The sequence below is a fragment of the Scaptodrosophila lebanonensis genome, unplaced genomic scaffold (assembly GCF_003285725.1).
Source record: "Scaptodrosophila lebanonensis strain 11010-0011.00,11010-0021.00 unplaced genomic scaffold, SlebRS2 tig00000092-arrow-pilon, whole genome shotgun sequence".
Classification (NCBI taxonomy): Eukaryota; Metazoa; Arthropoda; class Insecta; order Diptera; family Drosophilidae; genus Scaptodrosophila; species Scaptodrosophila lebanonensis.
This window is the reverse complement of record NW_022060566.1, coordinates 4,130,444-4,152,608: the sequence shown is the minus strand read 5'-3', so window position 1 is coordinate 4,152,608 and position 22,165 is coordinate 4,130,444. Positions and strand designations below refer to the sequence as shown.

At 39.0% G+C, this 22,165-nt stretch overlaps 1 protein-coding gene across 1 annotated transcript; it reads left to right on the top strand.

The window, feature by feature from the left end:
• The first annotated feature begins 259 nt into the window (after positions 1 to 259).
• LOC115627393 (trichohyalin-like) lies at positions 260 to 6,515 on the top strand. Its single transcript, XM_030523047.1, has 4 exons — positions 260 to 550; positions 1,934 to 2,049; positions 2,329 to 2,618; positions 2,826 to 6,515. The coding sequence occupies exons 3-4, from the start codon at positions 2,474 to 2,476 to the stop codon at positions 5,621 to 5,623; spliced, it is 2,943 nt and encodes a 980-aa protein (XP_030378907.1). The 5' UTR covers positions 260 to 550; positions 1,934 to 2,049; positions 2,329 to 2,473; the 3' UTR covers positions 5,624 to 6,515.
• The last annotated feature ends 15,650 nt before the right edge of the window (positions 6,516 to 22,165 follow it).

The window sequence follows — 22,165 nt, the reverse complement described above, 5'->3', positions numbered from 1 at the left end:
ATATTCATGACATGCTTGTGAAGTTCGATAAATTTGTGTGCAATCGATAGCATCGTTTGTTTCATTGCTGGACTTAAACGATTATCGAAAATCAGTTCTGATCTGATGAGTTGACAAAAAAAAAAAAAAAACTCAAACGAATGCCCTTTGGGTGTAGAGTATAAAATTTAATTTAGGGCCAAGCAGGCTACGCACTTCGAGTCAGTAAATTTTTTGCACAACACGCATTAAAACATTTTGTTTCGACACACACGTTTACCAAAAAACACAAATAATTTTTTTTTTTTAACAATACCGGCAAAACGAAATTTCTAAACCAAGTTCTTCTAAATCTTGAAACGCGCATCTAACTCAAGCAACAGGAAGCATTAGAGCCCCAGCAACGAAACGGAATTGACAGCAACTCTCACAGAAAGGAAAGAAAGAAACTCGAGTACTTAAATTCGAGTCGACCGTTCAACAATTAGGAAGGTCAAGTGCAGTCGAGCAAGGAAACGCTGGACTTTGTCGTCGGTTAACAAAGGGAGAGGGCGGCGCAAAGGAGTTAAACGTAAGTATGTGTGTGTGTGTCTTAAAATTATGTGCAAATTAATTCGGTTAATGCCCTGCAAGTTTTTTTTTTTCTAAAGAGGAACTACCCCAAACACCAAACAGCAGCATATCTATGCGTAGCAAGCAAATGTTTCGAAAAATCCTTTAAGTCCCTGGGAACTGTAATTTCTGTTCAACGTTAATCAAAGAATGAGATGGAGTGAGACAGAGAGAGAGAGAGAAAGAGGGAGCGTGTTAGTGGGAGGGAGGTAGTTGTGTTTGATGTTTTGGGGTCGCAAAGGCTGCCCTAAAAATACAGACCCATTTATGCTGGCTCCTCGCCTAAGCAATGCATAAATTACGCACTGTAATTGAATTAAAACCAATTTGCACGCTCAACCAATGGCCCCACAATAGCTTTTACTATTACTGTTACTGCCACTGCGAGTCCTAGTGCTAGTGCCAGTGCCGCCTCCACCACAGCACGGTCATCATCGATGTCCGCCCTCCCCTTTTTTTCTGTGGACTTTAGCAGTTTTCGTTGTTTCCTGCAAACATCATCACACACTGCACCATCAGCATCAGCATCGCCCAACCTGGTCAGCGGACTGTAAAGAGCTGGAACTCATGATGGTGCCGAGGTCTAGTAGTTATGGGTTAATCAATCCCACGTTGCGGCTGCGCTTGAAATGTAGAGCCCTTTGTTTGGTGACCCCTTCAAAATAAACCAATTGAGTGCCTAAGCAGCCCATTTAATTAGACACTTTTTATTTGCAGTATCATTTTGTTAAAACCTTTATCTAAGCCTCATCATCTTTCCATATCTTAACAGTATTAACTACTGGCGAACCATTTATTTAATATAACATTTGTAAATAATTTTGGTAGCTTTGAAGGAACATTTTATCATCTAACAGGTTAAATCTGCACTTCTTTGTCTTCAACGTTTCAAGAGTGTTGTAAGTAAGTCTCTAAACAATAGAGATCTGTATCAATCTTAAAGACTAAATCTATACTTTTACACAATCTTTTTAAAGCCTTAATCTTCGTCATCTTTTTATATCTTAACAATATTAACTATTGTCAAACAATCTATTTAATATTAAATTTGTAAATAATTTTAATAGTTTGAAAGGAACATTTCATCATCTAACATGTTAAATCTGCACTTCTTTATCTTCAACAGTATCTTCATCATGTCTTTAAAGTCTAAATCTATACTTTTACATATCTGTTTAAAGATTAACTCTACACTTCTTCGTCTCTTAACATCTTATCAGCATTCACTGTTGTAAAAACTCTACATTTTCTCTCTTTTCCCAAATCTAACAACACTCTTTTTATCATTAAAAAAAGACAATGCCCAATTTGTTTTTTGATTTTTGATTTCTATTTGTTTCAGAGCCCACGACAGACACACGAACAAGCTGTAGTTATTCCAGAAGCTATACTGTTGCCACACATTTATTGAACCCACTAAATTTCGCGTATCATAGTAGCCTGTACGATTGAAAAAAGGTAAATAATTCTGTCTGGTTTTACGTTTAAAAAAGTTCGGATATACACAAAATAACATTTTTAAAAAATACATTTTCGACACAGTAGGTTTTAGAAAAGCCGCCATTTATTGAATTTTAAACAGTTTTTGTTTTTAAAATTTTAATTGTTTTGCTTACACTTTGCTCAAAAATTAACACACTTCTCGGTTCAAGAAAATAACAAAATTTTTTCAAGTTTATTTTTGCTGAAACTCGAACAAATCTGCAATACCCATCAACCCATTCAATTCTTTGCTAGCATCCATTCAAGTGAGCCATCCAAATTCGAGTAGTCCTGCTGAGGACACCCCACGCCTAAACGCGCTTCAACACTTCAACCCACAACTGTAATCTAATCGCAACACCACAACGGCAAGAAGATCAGCATCCGGAGCCGAATCAATATGAAGCCTGAGCAAATCAATCGCATAGTGCGTGCCAATGGTGGACGACTGCCAAACTGGTTTTATCGCCAGTCCAATGATTTGTACGAAAACACAATAAGGACATACATCGACCGTGCTTCCTCACTCGGACCCTTCATTCAAGGTAAGTGAAAGAATACCCTACGAAAGAAATCTACCAAATGAAAAACTTTCAAAAAGAGACATCTTAAGCAAAGACGGTTGCCTTGTTTGTAGGCGCAACAATGCGAAAAGGTTTCTGGTTTATGGATCTTAGGAATATTAAATTGACAATCTTAAATGTTTGTGCTCTCTCTCTCCTTCTCTCTCTCTCTCTCTCTCTCTCTGACAGATGCACGTGATCAGAAACGACAGGAGAATGTGGCACCCGTGCGCGCCCTAATCCAATCGGAGCGTGAACGTCGGAACAATAGCAGCAGTAGTAACTACGCTGGGGGTTACCCGCGCACCGCTAAGCAGCAACAGATGATGCTTCAGGGTCAAGTGACGGTGGCACCGTTCCAACGCATGATAAGCACCAGCCGCCGTCGATCTGCATCCGTTAGCATGGGCGGCATAACCAATTATGACATCAGAGGCCAACCCATTATGAGTGCCAGCAGCTCCAGCTGCTCGAGTGGCAACCAAACCGATGACTCGATGAACCGCAATCCAACTGAACTGACTATGAGCAGTCTTGGGGCTCGCTCCCTGAGCATGCCACCGCGTGCGACACGCAACAAAACTGTACCGCGACGAGGGCAATCGGAGCCAAATAATCATATCCCGCTAGACGGTATAATACCGCCCGGTCGGCGTCATCACATGAACGCTGTACAAAAGTCTTCCAATGCCGCCAATCGCCACAATTCCCAAAATAGGGAGGATAGCGATGAGGACACTGATGTCGACCAATTGATGGTCGTCGATCAGGCGTTGCGTGCTCGTCTTGCCGTGCGCTTCGATCGGCCTGTGGAGGAGGCCCAAATGCCCCGTTTCCGTCTCGAGGGCATCAAGGAGGCGCCGAGGCGTCAAGGGCCGGCCTTGCGGCTGCGAAACTTGCGTCGCGTCAAGGCCGAGAACAGTCTGCTGGTGGACCCCAAGCCATTCGACTCCTTTGGCGAGCGCATGCGCCAATTCAACTACATACAGTTTGCCGATGGACCTGTCAATACGCAAGTGTTCGAGCGGCGGCGGGACACGCGATCGATACAACAGCCCCAGCATCAGCTTTCTCAGCGCATGTCTCAGCCTAATCTGGTGCAGTCGGAACCGGAACTACAAGAGCGACTGGAAGAGCTGACGGCGCGCACGCGGCAACGCAGCATTTCTCTGGCCAGCTCCCACGTGCGAGACCCCACTGTGCAGCAGCTGCTGGCCAATGAGTCGGCATTAACAGCGACGAGACAGCAACGTCGCAACCGAGGCGGCTCCAAACAACGGCATGATGATCGGCAACGAACGGACTATGCCAACAGAGACTGGAGTCCTGATGCTCCCGAACGTGTGGGGCGGCAACAGCGGCGTGAGGGGCGGCAACAGCGGCGTGAGACCCAGCAGCATCAGCTGGGGCTGCGCCGCCAGCTCCCGATCGAGCACCGACCCTATCAAGAACCTCAACAGCAGCAATTACAGTTACAGCAGCACATGCAACAGCAACAGTTGTTGCATTTGGACCGCCCCCGCAACTTTGCAGAGGTGGCCAATGGCGAGAGACGTCCATCTATGCACTCCCAGAGCCATGTGCCACCCATGAAGCCGCAATATGAGGGACACGGCAAAGTTCACAAGCACATAGCTGTCAGCAACACGCCCAGCAGAAGCGCCCTCAAAAAGAAACAAGCCAAACAGCAGATGCTCAAAGACATGGATCCCTACAAGGCGGACACAACCAACAACCTAAGTCGCTCCAGTCGTCAATCCTATATGCAGAGATCGGCTGGCCCCAGCAGCTCACGGCTCAGCATCCGACCACCACAGGCTAAGCCCAAGAAGCAACATAAGAGCTCGGAGCTAACCGCCACGTCCAGCAGCAACTTGGCACCCAACCAATTACTCCTCTCCAGTGCCTCCAAGGTTTCAGCATTCAAACTGGCCCGCAAAACCCAACAGAAACAAGAGAACGCCGAGCTACTGCATCAGCAGGCGCAACAGTTGCAGCAGCAGGCCAGTGAACTACCGTTGCGCCGCTATCAGGCAGAGTCCAACGCATCCGCAGCCCATCCGATCAGAGCAGAGCAGAGCTCGACCACGCCATCGTTGCAAGTCTCCTCGCATCGCAATGCCAATGCAACGGCACGTAAATTTGAGTCGACGTCGCCGGCGCCGACTGCACGCAGCAGCAGCCTTACATCCAGAACCACCAGCGCGAGCGGCAGCAGCAGCTATAGCCTCAAGCTAAAGATGAACAATAAGGCTAAGGCGGGCGCTGACAAACCGACCAGTAAGCCGAGCAGCAAACAGCCAAAGATTAAGCTGATGGTGCCACCAATTCAGCCACCAGTTCCGCAAACACTTCAGGGCTCCCAAGAACAGCAGAAGCAACTTAAGAAGCAGCAGCAAGAGAATCAGCAGCAACAGCAGCTGAATAAATGCAGTTTGCCGAACAAATCACAGACCGCTCGCTCCCAGCGCAAGACCTTAACTGCCGATACTGAGCATCTGGAGCAACCGGGTAAGAAGAAGCAATTGTCGCCACAGCAACAGCATCAGCAACAACAGGAACGTCTCATGCACGAGCATCTGCAACAGGAGGAGTCAGAGCTGGCCGAGCTGGCACAGATGCAGCCGCACCAGCGCAAGCTATGGGATTTGACGAAATCCAAGCAGACCGCCGAAGAGCAGCAAAAGCAGCAGCAGCTGCTGCAGCCACAGCTACAGTTGCAAGCGCAGCAGCGAGAGCGTCAGGGACAGGAGCATCAGGGACAGGAGCGTCAGGAACTGGAGCGTCAGGAACTGGAGCGTCAGGAACGATCACAGCAGCGTGGACGACGCCAGGAGACACAGAGCTCGGCACGCTTGGTCTACACTCGCGAGTCGGCCAGTCAGATGCACGCAACGCTGCCACCTCGCGACGAAGCGGATGCTAACCAGGAACAGCGGCAACATAACCAGTATGTGCATAGGCGTGCATGGCATCCGGGCTTTTAAGCTAAAGGCCATAACCGTGCCATACAACAACACCAAACACAACCTGACACCAATCGAGCAGCACTCAAAGGAGAGGTGAGACGAATTGCAGAGACACATTGGAGGACACAAATCAGGAAGCCTATGACTTGACTTACCTAACCGGACGCGACTACGGGAGAACCCCTTCAAAACAAATCAACTAGAAATTCAAAAAACAATCTGTTTTTAAAAACTCGACTTAAATGAAGAAGTGGCTATCCCATACCGGACAGTAACAGATAGGGAATGAGTGCCTAACATGATTAAAAAAAAAGAGAAGAAAACTCTTCCCTTAATAACACGGACTTGACCCCCACCGAATGCGACTGAAGGATATTTAAAAAAAAAAAAAAAAATAATCATCTACCCCACACCGGCAATGACCAACGGAGAGCCCCTAAGTATACGCTGGCTGCATGAAAACAGGATTCCTGAACCAACCAGCCAGCATGCGATCTTAGGAGTGCCCCCAAACACAAACACCTCGAGTTCCCAGTGGATACATTTCTATCGAAAGTATTCCAAACTGTCGGTAACCCCACTCGCCAACGGATGCGTATTGCAGTGACAAACAGTGCGTCCGTTTTGTTTTCGTTTTCATTTCTATGTAAGGCCTCCTCATCAGCGGACAAGCAACGGCAACAACTACAATTACAATTACAATTATATGTGGAATTGCAATTAGATGGCAGTTTGTACACACACACACACGCATTCACAGCGCAAAGGAAACAACCTATTTCGTAGCAGACCTAACTGTTTTGTGTTTAGCAAACTGAATCACCTACACATACAAATAACATATAGTACATATTAACAAACAACATTCCGCAAATAAATTGTATTCCAAATGAAAATGAAACAACAAAAACCCGCCAACAACGTTTCAATGTCTCCACGTGGCCTTTCATAGGCGATTAGAGTGATGTCTGTGACTAAATCACTGTTATAAACAGCTTACAGATAAATCTATGCACGTGCCATTGTCACAAATCGCAACAAAAGACAACAAATGTTCTTGAAATCGAAAATTAATACATGAGAGTGATGTGAGTAACTAAATCACTATCAGAAACTTCTAACAGATAGATCTCTACTCGCGCCGTTGTCACAAAATGGAAACCACAACAAATGTTGTTAATCAAATCGAAAATAAATATATTAGGGTCATGTCTGTAACTGAATTGCTTTTAGAAACCTCTTTCAGGTAGGTCTCTGATATGAAAACCGTAACAAAAGACAACATTTGTTGTTCATGAAATCGAAAATGAATATATTAGAGTGATGTCTGTAATTGAACTGCTTTTAGAATCCTCTTTCAGGTAGGTCTCTGATATGGAAACCGTAACAAAAGACAACATTTGTTGTTCATGAAATCGAAAATAAATATATTAGAGTGATGTCTGTAACTAAATCACTGTTGGAAACCTCTAATAGATAGATCACAAATCGCAACAGAAGACAAAAAATTTTGTTCAGAGTATTAGAGTGATGTCTGTAACTAAATTACTTTTCGAAACCTCTTTCTGGTAGATGTCTGATATGGAAACCGCAACCAAACCCCACAACACATGTTGTTTATTAAATTATATATTTATATATTTTGTTGTATCTTGTTCACATAACTTACAGGCCGGTGGCCTCTCTTTCATTTAAGCAGGCTAATTGCCTCTCTCATTAAGGTAAGTTTTCTCTTGAATAATATGACAAGAGAGCTGCCTGCGAGTAGGCAGAGTATTACGGAAATGCGGAACAACAGAGCAAACATTATTTGTGGGACATCCTTTCCATTCCTTCCACACTTTTTTGTTTCAAAAGCGTCTCTTCTCGGCGGCATCTTCCCTTAACTTAACTCTTTCGGCAAAAATGTACGTTAAATTGAGAGTTACGTCTAACTTTTTATATTTAACTTTCGTTTTGTTAGATGGTTCCCTCCAGTTGCCTTTAATATAGACGTGTTTGTTTTGTTCTGTAAAGTGGAAAAAGGGTCTAACTTCAAAAATTTATCGACTGCCTATCCTAAATCCTACCTAACACATATCTATTTGTTAAATTGTGAGAATTGGATTTTGAAAAGTTAAATATAAAACGTTCACGCCAAGAACCACCGATGAGACCGAACCAACCAAACAAAACTGAGCGTCATCTTTATTTTTGAGTAATCAAGCACCTACTTTTTATTTTCTTATTTATTCTCTGATTATTCTAAAGAAGATTTTATTATATTCTATTTCCACATTTCCATAATATATCTTCAACACTATATTAACTTGAAAAACGCAGTAATTGTGCATTTACCCTTGGAAAAATATCTTATAATTATGTAGTACACCTAATTCTGTTTTTACACATTAGAGTGGTTCCATAAAAAGTCATGTAAAAAACCGTGTAAAAAAAGTCATTGATCATATACTATTTTGAATCGTGCTAAATGGAATAAAGTCGTGCAACCATATATAAAATTGTTTTTAATTTTCAAACCGTGCTAAGTCACAACCGTGTAAAAACAGATTTAGGTGTATATACTACTGTTATAGGCATGGGTTATGCCTTAATATTCCACAATAAAGTAACAGTATCTTTTCTCATATATTGTCATTGTTTGACTTTAAAGGTTATCCTTTATTTAAATGTTGAGTTTCGTGAATTATTCTTTCATATTGAAATCCCAGTCACAGTCGCCAAGTCACGATCTTGTCACAGTATTGCGCATCTTTAGCTGCCATGGAGTCAATATGAAAACACTAACAGCAATAGAAGCGCTCAAGCATTTACCAAATGCTAATTTCAATGCCCGCTGGCATAAGCACTCACACACACACACGCATACTTTGGCATTAATTTTTCATGCAGATTTAACCGTTACATAACGAATCGACCAGACGACGCCGCGAGCGCCGCAAACGCCGCCGCCAAAGCTTCTTGCCCGATAAGCCGCCATTGCAGTCGAAATCGGAATCGAAATTGGAGTCGGAGTCGTCCTCTCGTCTCCGTCGTCAGCGTATCCGGAGCAGGACACAAAAAACGGGAAGAAAATGGCGACTGCGGCGCAGGTTGTGGCTGTTGGTCTGTGAATTGTTGCCGCGCTTTTGATAAATGATGATGCGCCCCACATGACAGCCTCTATAAGCCCTAACAACACCCACCCACACACTCATACACACGCACACACACACACACACACACCAACCAGGCAGCCTGTCGGACGAACTCACAATGGCAAGCGCTAGATAGACAGGCACACAAACATACAAAAATTGATAGATAGGGGAATTGCTAGCTGGCCAGCTAGATGGATAGATTGCCAGTTTGACAAACGAACTATTGATGCAAAAAAATATATATATTCATACATACTATATAGAGCATCACAGCAACAACAACAACCACAACAAGCAGTAACTGCGACGTCACTATCATGAGCGCAGGGCTTATGGCAGGCGAGAAATAGTTGTACAGAAAAACCTCACGATCTATGTACATGTCTGTCTGTCTGTTTTTGGTAATAAAGGAATTTGTTGGAATTTGACATGAACATGGCTTTCATGCGGATTGCGGACATAAAGCTATAAATATGATTGCCAAGGATGGGGGCCAGAATTGGAGACAGAGAGCTAGACTAACGACATACAAGTATGCGTTCATATCGGAGCAATGCGGATAAGTACTTATAATGGTTCATTCTACATGTGTCGTCACTTTATTTTCACCTTCTTTTCCATATCCAATTCCCATTAACATCGAAAATAAAGTTCGATTTCGAGCGAGAAATGTTGGAAACATTTCAAGACGTTCCTTTGGCTCATTGTTGTCCTCATTGAATTGTGGAGAACGAAGAGAGATGTGATTTCTGGAATCGCTGCTCATACATATCCCCTAAGCGGAGCCATATATAGCTGATTTAATTATCAATTTCTGTAAATTTTTTCAGGCGTCAAAACTCTGTACGATTTGTTGACATAAATCACGAATGAATGGCAAGCCACGCGCCCCCTCATTATCAAAATGCAACACATTCATAAAATTTCGATTTCTAATAATAATCTACAGATTTTTTGTTTACAATAAAAAAAAAAGATATTTCTACTAAGCTTGCGTGAGAAAAAAGACAAAAACTTTGCAAATGTTTTAAGACACATTTCAATAAACGTACAACTAGTTTTTTTCTTTTTTAAACAACATACGAACAACACCCTCGGCCAGGAAAGAAGCTCCCTCTCTATCTCTCTCGATTGAAACAAAGCCGCTTATATAAACTGCCCCCACATTGAGCCTAAATTTAAGCAAACGCATTAAAAGAGGGCTACAAAAAAAAGAAGCAGAAAATTTCATTGGCATAAATAAATAAAAATCAAATTAAATTAATTCCGTACAAACGAAACGAGCAGCAAAGCGTCTCCATCTCCATTTCCTTCAAATAAAGCGAACTGAGGCTGAGGCTGAGGCTTACAAGGCAGACAAGCAGTTGGTACACACTCACACACACATACAAGCCACACATAAAGGGCTATAAAATTAAATCAAATCAAATCAAATGCGCATATGTATGCCGTTTTATGAGCGGGAGGGAGGTGCTGCCAATGCCAGCAATGGCCAGATCCCGAACCAGCTCCATTTCCAGCTACAACCCCAGCTAGTCAGTGTGGCAGCTCAACTGCAGCACAAAAGTGAAGCGCCTGCCGAAAGGATTAAAGAAAACCACACAAAAGGACTTGGCAACGTGGACACGAAAGCCAAACCCAGTAGCAGGCAAAGGCATCAGCAGCAGGGAGAATGCACAGTGGGATATTTTCAAAAATCTCTTAATAGATTTGATTTTCTGCAAAATTATATGTATTTAAAATATCTACAGGCTTGTGCTTAATATTGGTGCGTGTTATTAATTGGGAACTATTAAGAGAATAACTTTGGAAGGTTGAAAAAGTAGAAAGCCTGCCATGGTTAAGGAATGTGTATTATAAATAACAGAATTGAAAGTACACCTCTTCATTTACTTTGGGATTTGAAGTAACAAATAATTTACTTAAAAGTGGCAAACGTTTTTAGCCTATTAGATAAAAAAAAAAAAATCAATTACCACGCCATTTCTTCAGTTGCATATTTAATTTGATAGCGAGAACATGAATGCAGCACAACGCAGTGTTCTCTTCAAACTGTAGAGATATATCCTTTTCCGACAGCTTTGTGAGAAATATCGTACTCTTCTGCTGATTTGAAGCAGATGCACAACAAAAATTAAGGTTGTCTCGCTTAAATGTAAAGTGACTAAAAGTCGAGCTGGTGTTAACGTACACAATAGTGTTGCTTGTGCCACTCTTTCATCCAAAATCGACGACTTTCAGATTTATTTATCACGTGCTCAGGGAACTAATGCCACACCGGAAAAAATGTTATCTTACAATGACATTAAGAGAATGCGTTACAAAAAAATGTCATGACTCCAGAACGCATGATCAACCCGTGTGCAGCCCGCAGAAGATTTTTGGAATTTTACTCCAAAAAGTAGGCAACATTTTTATTTTCAATCAGCTAAAAATATTTTATTGCTATTTATTATTAATTTTTATTTTTATTTATTATTAATTATTATTATTATTATTGTTATTAATTATTACTATCATTATTTATTATTATTCATTATTATTTTTTATTATTCATTATTAATTGTTATTATTTATTATTATTTATCATTATTTATTTTTATTGATTATTATTTATCATTATTTATTATTAATTATTACTATTTATAATATTATTTATTATCAAATTAAATATTGAAATAAGAATGTTTCAATTCAACACTTCTCGTGTTGAATTTGTTTTTAAATCCACTTTTGCGCCAGCTGCTGAAAATTGCAGGTTTTCTACGATCTCCAAAGCACAGCTAGTATAGCGATCAATCACGTAAATGCAAATGCACAAATGCGTTTAAAAAGCAGCTTTTAAGGTCAGACAACGATTTATTAAGAGCGAATCCACCGAACTGCTGGCGACTGCTAGACATGGAAACTTTTCATAATGTTAAACCTGGTTTAATCAAGCTAACAAAACAAAAAAAAAAAAAAACAAATGTCCATTTTGCCTTATGTTATAAAAAAAGTTATTTTCCTCTTTTTGTTTCCTTCTCACCTTTATATTTGGACAGTTGGATTTCTCAAATATACCATTGTGTCGCGTTCAGGGAGCGTTGCCCAAAAAAGAAACCTCACTGGAGCAGCTGTGGCGGTGCGTCTTCGTGTGCGTTCCCAACCAACTATCTGTCTATATGTCTGTCCGCCTGTTTGCCACTCTGCATTTATATTTGTGTGTGTGTGTGTTTTGAATGAGAGTCGCTATGTACGTTGGGCAATAAAATAAATCCACCGCAAAGCCGCTGCGGGTAGATTGCTTGGTTGACCCAAAACTCTCAGTGGCAAAGACATGATGCGACGCGTCCCCAAACCCCCTACATCCACAGCAGCCCAGCGGCCCGGCAGCCACTGCCCCTCTGCCACCCCCTCTTCTACACAGCCCGAAACAGTGAACGCTGTATAACAAACGAGAAGAGAGGCGACGAGAGGCAATTGGTTCAAAATGCAGTCAGCCAACAACATATCCGCGAGCTGGGCCAGTGCCTCAGTTTCTTTGTATAAATATACATACATACTATATATAGTATATGTGTGTATGTAAATCTGTCTACCAGTCAGTGAGCGGTTAAGTCAAGTAGTCAGTTCGTCAGTTAGTCGGCTAATTCAAATGCGCTTGCGTTCTATTGCTGCTGCTTTAGTTAATGGCTGGCCCTTTGTTTTTGATGTTGTTGGTGTTGGTGTTGCTGTTGCTGTTGTTGGCATATTGTCAGCACTGTTCGTAGCACATGCAATGGCACACACACACACACACACACACACATATATATTTATACACAAATACGCACACGCATGCACATTGTCGCATGTCCAAGCAGCCATTTCCTGTGCAGATTTGTACATTTGCTCAATTGTACGGGAGTTTTCCTCTGTCCGAGTGGCCGCATCTCTTCCACTCGAGGAAACATGTGTCTGCCTCCGTTTCTTTGTCTGAGTGTGTGTGACTGTGTGTGTGTGTGTGTATGTGTGTGTCAGTGTGTGTGTGTGTCACCCGTTTTTGTGGTCATTTCAAATTTTCATTTCATTTGCCATAAAAAGGAAATTGGTTTTGTATGCCAACGCTTCTTCTGCTTCTTCTCCTTTCAGCCAGCTATGACTATTTCTGCAGTTTCTGCTCTGCTCTCTATACACCAATGTGCGTGTAGTATGTGTATGTGTCTATGTCTCTCTGTGTGTGTGTGTGTGTGTGTATATGTGGTGGTCTGGACCTGGCCGTTAGTTGATTGCCTAACTACTGACTCGGCTGGCAGTTTCTAAAGTTTCTACGCAACAGCGAACTGTAACTTAAAGAAATGTGCACACAAAAATGTTCGACTTTGTACGCACACACACACACACACACACAAATGCATTAATATATATACATATGTACACATGGCTAGGTTCTGGCTTACATTTGAATTATGCATCGATAGCTGTGAACAGAAAAGCAGGAGCCAAGCTCTTACCTAATGCCAGTGGCTAAGTGCATCCGGCCATGAACTACAAATTCAAAGTTCGATTTTTGCAAATACTTGCAAATCATATAGATTATAATTTCGATTCAATTCATATTTTCTCACATCTTTCTCACAAGTGGGAGTGTAATGCAAAGGGAAATAAAGGACTTGCAAGACAAACTTCTTTAAGTCTGTCATTTGTCACACATCTGCTCTTTCTGTCTCCCCTACTATGGTTCATATATACGAATATGTATATATAATAGAAGGATTTTTAAAACGTACAATTATAGTAAATTGAATATGTTTTCATATTTTCAAATGACACTGATATTAGTTTATTGAAGGTATATAGTATAATATTTGATTTCTGTGTCGTTAATTGAATTGTATGATCTGATGCTTATCATCTGACGCTGCAAAAATGTGTTATTATCTTTGTGAAGGAAGCGCTTAACGGCACTACAGTCTTCAACAAACGTGATATATGACGCTTTTGATCTGACGCTGAAAAATTACATTCTGTTGAAAAAAAAACTGCAAAAAATATAGAGAGGAATGTGGTTGAAAAATGAACCTCTAACGAAATGACGAACAAGACAAGATGCATATTGAGTTTTATATTGCTTCATATTCAATATATACGATTTGATTTGGAACACAATTAATTGTCGGATTTTGTGAGTCTAGCGTGCAAGCTTTTCATTCATTTATTTATGCACAGTCTTAAATCTATTTAGAAGTTAATCATTTTAGCACGTTCTTTGTTCTAGAGATTTTAAAGTAAACTTTTCACCAGCATGCATACCCTTATGTATGTACACGTATGTATGTATATAGACATACAAACTTGTTTATTGTATGTTCAGATTGCAGGGCGCTGGACTTTAGGGCGCTTAAACATTTTGTGAATTGCCTTTCTAGTTTTTGTTTTCTTTCAGTTTTTGCTTGTTTGAACCAAATTTACGCTCGATGTCTGTGTGTTTGTGTGTGCGTCTGCACACTTTGTTGTTTTTCTTGTTGTTGTTGTTGTTGTTGTTGCTGGTGTTGGTGGTTGTGCCATTGGCTGCCATTGCTACTGTGCCGCGCTTGGCAACCCTGACCTGAATTTAACTAAAAATGTTCGCAGTAGTTTTGTTGTTGCCCAGCAAATCAGAAAGCGAAACGCGAACGCGCACGCTGTTGGCACACCAACATCTACACTAACACACACACACACGCACACACACAAGCAAACACACTAACAAGATGCACCCAATTTGCTTGCGGGCTTCTGTATACCTATGCGTGTGTGAGTGTTAGTGTGTGTTTATGCGTGTCTGTGTGAATGTTAATTTAATATTTGCGTTCGGTTAACGAAAATTTAAATTTTCAACTTTGTTACACATTGTAACACTTTTCCACACTCTGCCACACTTTGTAACACTTTGCCACACTTTGTTGTTTAATTTGGCATTTTATGCGCCTGATTTTGCTTTTTTAAGGGCACCTAAACGGCTCGACCTGAGCCCCGAATTATTAATAAACGTTTACAGCGGAGACAACAAAAACGATAGCTAGAAAGATAATATGCGAAAAATAATGCGAAGAGGGCAGTAGCTGGGAAATTTAAAAATAAACAAGCCACAAAGCTATATTTGTCAGCATCGCAGCCATATACAACAGAACTTTATTTCTTTACGGTAATGTTCTATACCCTACAGTTTTATTTATTTATTTTATCCTATTTATGATTGGGTCAACGATTTGCATTCATCTTAGTATATATCTATAATATGTGGTCTACTATTCTTTCAATTCACACATAATGCATACTGTTAGAATTTCTAGTGTAAGTTATAAAGATTAATTTGATTTTTGATTAAAGCAAAACCAATCAAACAACTATTTAAGGTATATGAAGAAAAAGATTTAAACAAACGCTATATGTTCTTAAAAATGTACAAAAAGATTGTCAACTTACAAAGAAAAACTAAAAAAATTGCAAAATTCTTTATAAGATAAATAAAATATAGAATTTTCACGGAATTTAAATTATATCAACAACCAAGGTATACATACATAGTCTGCTGATAATTGTTTATTATTATTAAATAAAAAGGTCCAACAAATTGTTGTTGTGTTGATTAATCAATGTATGGCCTGATCCGTACTACAAGAATGAATAATTTGGGAATTTGATAGTAGAAAATTCGATTCAAAATTAGAATGGAGTTCCAGTTCCACAACATGAGGGCCACAGACAAGAAAAAAGTAACAATAATAATCTGTTATTTTTCACGATCGTTGCCAATTTTTTAAAAGATTCAATAAACAAGACCTGTTATAAAAAATGTTGTGTTTCGTTTGCCGATAATCTTCATCCAATAATTTTCAACGTTTTATTGTGTTGTTCTTCTAAAAACAATTCTACTGTTAACTTTTCCGCCTGTAATAGTTTTGAATAATAATATGTAAAATTAATGTGCGCACAAAATTGGATCCTACTTTGACTTTTTCTGGACTATTACTTTTAAAACTCTATCATCGCAGAGACTGTCCAGAAGTTTTTCTAATCCCTCAGCTAGTAGTTTGAGAGCAAACGTGTGCTTATGCCCGATTCCACTTTACGAAAAAGAGAGAGAAAGACTAATGGACCTGTTCGTATTTAAATGAACAGAGATAGAAACGAACATAATAAAGGGAGAACACAAATCATAATCCTTCCTCGAGTTCAGCGAAAGCGAAAGCTCAGAGATTCGTTTTTGAATTAAGCGTTTGCTTTTGGATCAAATTAAAAATATATATGTCAAACGTGACTAATCGGTATTATACCAACCTTGCTGCTGTCCATTTCCCCACAAGCACACGGAATCCCTCACACACACTCATACAAAACTCATAGAGGGCTCCAAAAAGTATGCAACGATGGAACGAAATCCACTGTCGACAGTGGAAAAAACTTGTTCTTTAAAAGCAATTTAAAATAACCTTTTTAAAAACGTAATATAGTACATAATTCAATAATTAATATTTTATATATACTTATTCTATTTTTCTATTTGAGTCTTAGGTGTCTTCAAAAACAAACTATAAACCATAATTGCTGCAATCGGTGTGTCGATTTTTGTCTATTATACCTCATCTTTAATCACAAACAATAAAACGATGAGTTTTTCCAGCTAAGCTCAATAACTAAACCATTACCATTTGATTTTAAAAACTCTATTAATTCCATTTCCAATAGCCAACTTTGTAAATCATAAGTATATAATTTTTAAGTTTTTTCTTAAAGAAGACGCTTGTTAATTATGAATTAGTTCTTTCACAAAAGTCATTATCAGATATTGTATTAAAAATGCTAAGTCCAATTCTCTGCTCAATTCAATTCTGTCTTTTAGAAGTTATAAATAATGCATTAAAATTGTACATTAAAGACGAACTCCTGATAATAATTAGTGAACATTTTTTTTTTTAGAGAAAAGCCTGTTTTCAGATTTTTATTCTTTGAAAATTGATTCTCAAGCTGAAATATCAATTCTTCATATTTGAAAAAAGAATGGACTAAGTCGACTCCCAATCGAAGCGTTTCCAGTCCACAACAGACACTTTTTCAAAACATTCCTTCACTTCCCCATCACTTTTTTAAGGCACCTCATATAACTGACATTAATACCGTTATTTTATTCCACTGTGTGCTACATTGATTGCGCTTGTAAAAAAAAAAAAAACAATAAAACTAAAACTAGAGTGGAATACGAAAAAAGGTGACGCGACATTCGCCGCCAGCTAAGGGCGAAAACGGCGGACAGAAGTCGTGCTCGCAACCTTTTTACCAACATGCTTTCGGCCCATTATTAATTATTGTTTTATTAAATAACAGCACCAACTACAGCTCAGCAGCGGCAGCAACAAATAAACAAATAAACAAAACAATGCAGCAGCAGTGTGCAGTCTAAGCGTCGCTTCTGGGTCAATGAAATTGACCCACATTTTTTACTCACTGCTTGTGTGTGAACAGCACACATTCACACACACATACACATACACACACACACACACACGCACACATATGCAGCTGCAACTTCCATGGCAAATGTTCCAACGTGCCAATAGTATAAGCTCCCGGCCACAAGCGCCAAGTTTCGTCTTCTCTGCCGCCCCCTCATACAAGCCTCGGGGTCGCTTTTTATTGTTTTGGTTACTCAGTGCGTACATTTCTCTCCATCATACACTTGAAGAAAAACTGAGCGCATGCTCGTTTTTGCTATTAAAAAAAAAAAAAAAAAACGAAATCGTCTTCATTCCAAAAAACCTCACATAAAAGGTGGAACCCAGTCTAGTTCCAGATACAGAAACTCGAATTAAAAAAAGCGCTAAGGAGATTTGTTTGAAATTTTCGAAAGCAAGCTTTAAGGAACTGCCGAAACTGAAATATTTATAAAGCATTCTCAATTAATTTAAACCAAAAATGATAAAAATTTCCAAAGAAATCGTGCAATATTTCTCACACATAAAGATATTATCTTAAGGCACTTATGCGCCTGTAGAGAGTTATGTTTGTTAACTTCTAGCTTTATTCTAATGAGAAACTTAAGAACAACTGCTACTCGACTGATCGTTTCTTTCAGTGTACGCGCGATTGTGTGCTTGGGTGCTGGTCGGGTAGCTGGGTGTTTGGTATTTTATGGCGCTCTCTCTCTCTTTCTTTTGCTCAACTTGTTTATAAAAGTATGCGAGTGTGCGGGTGTGTGTGTGTGTGTGTGCGGGTGTATGTGTGTGTGTATTTTAGTACATGCATTTGGAATTTTACGTTCAATTGCATTAAGAACAAAGGCATTTTGTGTATGTGCGGCTGTGGCAAGTTGTTTGCTGTTGCCACGTGCGACCACTGACTGTTGTGCGTGTTGTTGTTGTTGTTGTCGTTGCTGTTGTTGTTGCTGTTGTTGTTGCTGCTGCTGCCATTCCCGCTACAACTTCTTTGCATATTTGTGCTCTGTATCATGGGTGTGTGTGTGTGTGTGTGAGACTGCAAAAAAGAAGGCCAATGGAGATTCAGCGCACATTCAAAGCTGTATTGTATAAAGTTTTTGTAATAAGCCAGACCAGAAAAGTCCTCATGTTTGTCAAGCTAAAAAGGCTCTCAGGGGCAGGACACATGCAGCGAATGTCCACACAGCACAAATTATTGTTATTATGTTGGTGAGGGAACATATTTGGCACTCTGCCACACATAGAATATGTGGTTTACCCTTCCTCTTGACCCATTGGCAACGGCCACAACTGCCGGATCTCAGATCTCAGTTATCAAAGGTTTTTAGTCATACTTTTAAATACAAACAAAAAAAATAATAACAAAATACGCATTAAAAATGAAACATCTGCAGCTTAAATATTAAATGAATCAACGAATTTTTTCTGTTACAACATTTTGGATACTCTTCATTATTCCTCAACATTGGGTTTGAACTCAAAAGAGTTCCATTTACAACATGGAAAGAAATTCTATGATCATGAGAAAGAGATGCTGCGATTGTCTTTACTTCTCTTACCCTAATCTATTCTACCGTATTCCTACTTCTACTATTCCTAAGACGAAGGAGAAGTATGTACAAGTATATTGCTTAGCATTTTTTTTTTTATTTAGCAGAGAGAAGAGATAGACTTAATATGATATTTGTTTAAATGGATGTTATTATTTATTCCCGGATGAGGCAATTATGTGGGCGATAGTGAGAGTAGGGTACTTCGCAGTTTCGTTTCCTTGAACATTGCAGTGCAGTATTCTTGGAAAATTTAATGGCTGGTGAATTGTGGAAGGAAGGAGTTCATTGAGTTCAGTTTTAGATTGAAGATAAGGAGACTAAGCTCCCGCATAATACATTTACAGTGAAAACTCTCTTGGCCGGACACTCACGGTGGCCCAAGGGGAGTGTCCGCTTAAGGGGATACTTAAATACTTTATACACCGATCGAATGTTTTAGAAAAAGTTTCCACCGAAGAGAGTGTCCGGATAAAAGAGGTGTCCATTAAGGGAGTTTTCACCGTAATTATAAATTAAAACAAAGAATAACACTTTTAAATAAAAATAACACAAAAACAAATTTATTTTTTATTTTTTAATTTTCTTTGACTTAAGGTGGAGTTCTTAAAATTATTAGGTCTGTGAACAAGTTAGGTTTTAGAACATACAAAAGGGGCGATTTCTTGGAGTTTAAAACAGCAATGCATAAATCTTTGTATGTGTAGGAAATATATTTTTATTTCTGAATGCGAAAAACAGAAAAACTAAATGTATGCCTTTTCGTAATAGGAAATCCTCTAGTTTAGCAACATTTCGCTTAATTGTATTGAAAATTACCACAAACTTTATTGAAATATTCAAAATAATCTGCTTTTATTTCTTCATTTTCTGGAACCTACTTTAGCTTCAGTATTAGTATTTTATTATACACAACAAATTTAATATAAGTTTTTGAGTTTAAAAGACATATGTATCGTATAAAAAATAATGTGAAAAAAATACTTTGTTATATTATATTAGAAATGAAATGTGATTTATTATGCTTATAGCTAAGATCGATTGGTTACGCCAGAAATTATATCTTTGTTTCTTTTGAGCTGTTCTCCTTAGAAGTTTATAAACAGCTATTGAATTTGGAGTTTCAATTATTCATTTAGATACGAGCTCACCATAAACAAATTAGAAACAATCATACACTGGTTTATTTAAATGATTTCATCTGTATTATTTATTTATAGCTTCCATAAATACAAATTACGAGTAGAAATGTATACAAATCAAGTCATAATAGGCACAGAAGTAACTCTAGAAGTCAACTTGTAAGGCTAATATGTACACGAATGTAATGCAAGGATAATCATGCTAACTCGCTATTGGATTGCAATGGCGTTCCAGAAGAGAAACGGAAACAGCTCGGTGCTGTTCATTTCTATATGTGTATTATGTATGTATGTGTATGTGAGTCGTACAAATGGCACTGCATATCCAACAGGCGCGCACACACACACACACATACATATATAGACAGCATTGTGGCTGGTGCTGCGACTGCTCATGAAGCTTCATTGCCATGGCACAAAAGTAAATAGAAGAAAAGAAACCAAATAGCAATAGAAGCGACGCAAAAAGGCAAATGCAATGCAGTTTCTCTCTCTCTCTCTCTCTGTCTCTGTCCCTTTTTCTTTTTATTGTCAACCTGCCTTTGCTTTAGGCACCAACGTTTCTGTTGCTGTTGTTGTTGTTGTCTGTTATTGATGCCTGCGTCTGTCTATCCGCCGAAGTGTCCTTCTGCCTCACAGTCTGGCTGTCTCGCAGTCTTGCTGCCTATACTCTTATTTTTGTACATATATTTTAGAGTGTATGTTTGTGTGTGCTTCTATGTGCATTCGGTCTTCTTCTTCTTCTTGATTTTATTTCTATTTCTATTTTCATATATATATATATTTTTTTGTCAATTTCACAAGGTCCTTTTGCGTCTGACAAATGGTTTGTTTTTTCCTGCTGCACGGCCACTGAGCGCCCAAGGCGCATAAATTTGTTCAAGTTGTGGGCTGTGCTATAAACTTTGCATGCCACACACCCACACACGCAATCCCACACACACACACACGCAAACATTGTGAGAATTAGAATTAGAAAAAGGACGAGCAAGACATGATTTCATTTTAGCTTTTCATCATTTAATGCGAATATTATACTATATTTTGAAGCCCTTTTGGTCTCAATACAATAGTTAAGCAATTTTTAAGATACATTTTATTTTAGGAGAAGAACAAACGTCTGCAGCTTTAAGGACTTCAAAACGGACAAAAAAAAGTGGTTTTTTGGACAATTTGCATTTATCTTAACACATAGTTTTATACATAATTGAAATTGGAATTTGGTCTCTTTGCAAACCGTAGTACGGAGCGAGGACGAACCATTTTATGATAAAAAAAAAAAATATGCTTTAATAGCCTTTAAGGTTATACTTAATGACAATGCCTCTGATCTTTAAAATAAAGTATCCAAAGGGATCATAAATTTTATCAAATATATTTCTTCCATAATTATGGAAGTATTAAACTTATGTGACGGCAGAACTTAGACAAATAAGAGGTCCACAGTTTTTAACTTCAAATAAGGAAGGCAATGTCCTAGATGAGTACAAGGAACAAATCAGAATCGGAATCTTTTTGATTTCTGACCAAAATAGTGTAAGTCATTATGCTAAAAAGCTTAAAATGCATACTTACATACTTATGTATGTATGTATGTATATGTGTTGTTAAAAAGTCAGTCAGAATTTGGAATATTAATTCTAAATGCAAGCACTGCAAAATAAACAAATTCAAAACCGAAATATGTGTTGTTGTAAGCGTTCTGTCACCTCACGAAATCCATAAAAGCTGACTGCTTCAATCGATTGCGAAAGCGATTAATAAAAGATTGTTGTTATGAGCACTGAATTGTGTTTCAAAAAACATAACGATTTCGCAAATTATTTTACATTTTCTCTACTTTTGATGCGAATGGTTTTAATTAAAATAATGTGCTGCTTTCGTTGCGATATTTTTTTTTAAAATATTTTTATTCATATTAGCTTGCTTTCTCAGCATTTTCCATCTCTTCTAATAATTTGGCACGCTCTAGAGTTGGCAACAGTTTCGGGCTTTGGGCATTTGGTTTTCTGGTGCCACTATTTTCTGAGCATACGCACAAATAATCTGTTGAAAATCAATACAAACATAAGTACCAATGCACGCATGTTAATATAAGCAGATAATAATCTTATGTTATCTACAAGTTATCTGTCACTGTTGCATACGAATGTAAGCATAAAGAATATGTATAGCAAAAGTGTCAGTCTCCAATAAAACTCTAAAGCGAACAGACGCACGGCGGTCCGCGACTATTGTCTTTTACTTTACTCCTACTGAGCCCTTCCCTTTTCAGCGAATATATAATCTA

What these genes read in the sequence shown, in the direction of transcription:
- LOC115627393 (XM_030523047.1), top strand. Translation starts at nt 2,474, where the DNA reads ATGAAGCCTGAGCAAATCAATCGCATAGTGCGTGCCAATGGTGGACGA. An exon ending in ACTCGGACCCTTCATTCAAG is followed by an intron (nt 2,619 to 2,825) that starts GTAAGTGAAAGA and finishes TCTCTCTGACAG; the next exon opens with ATGCACGTGATCAGAAACGA.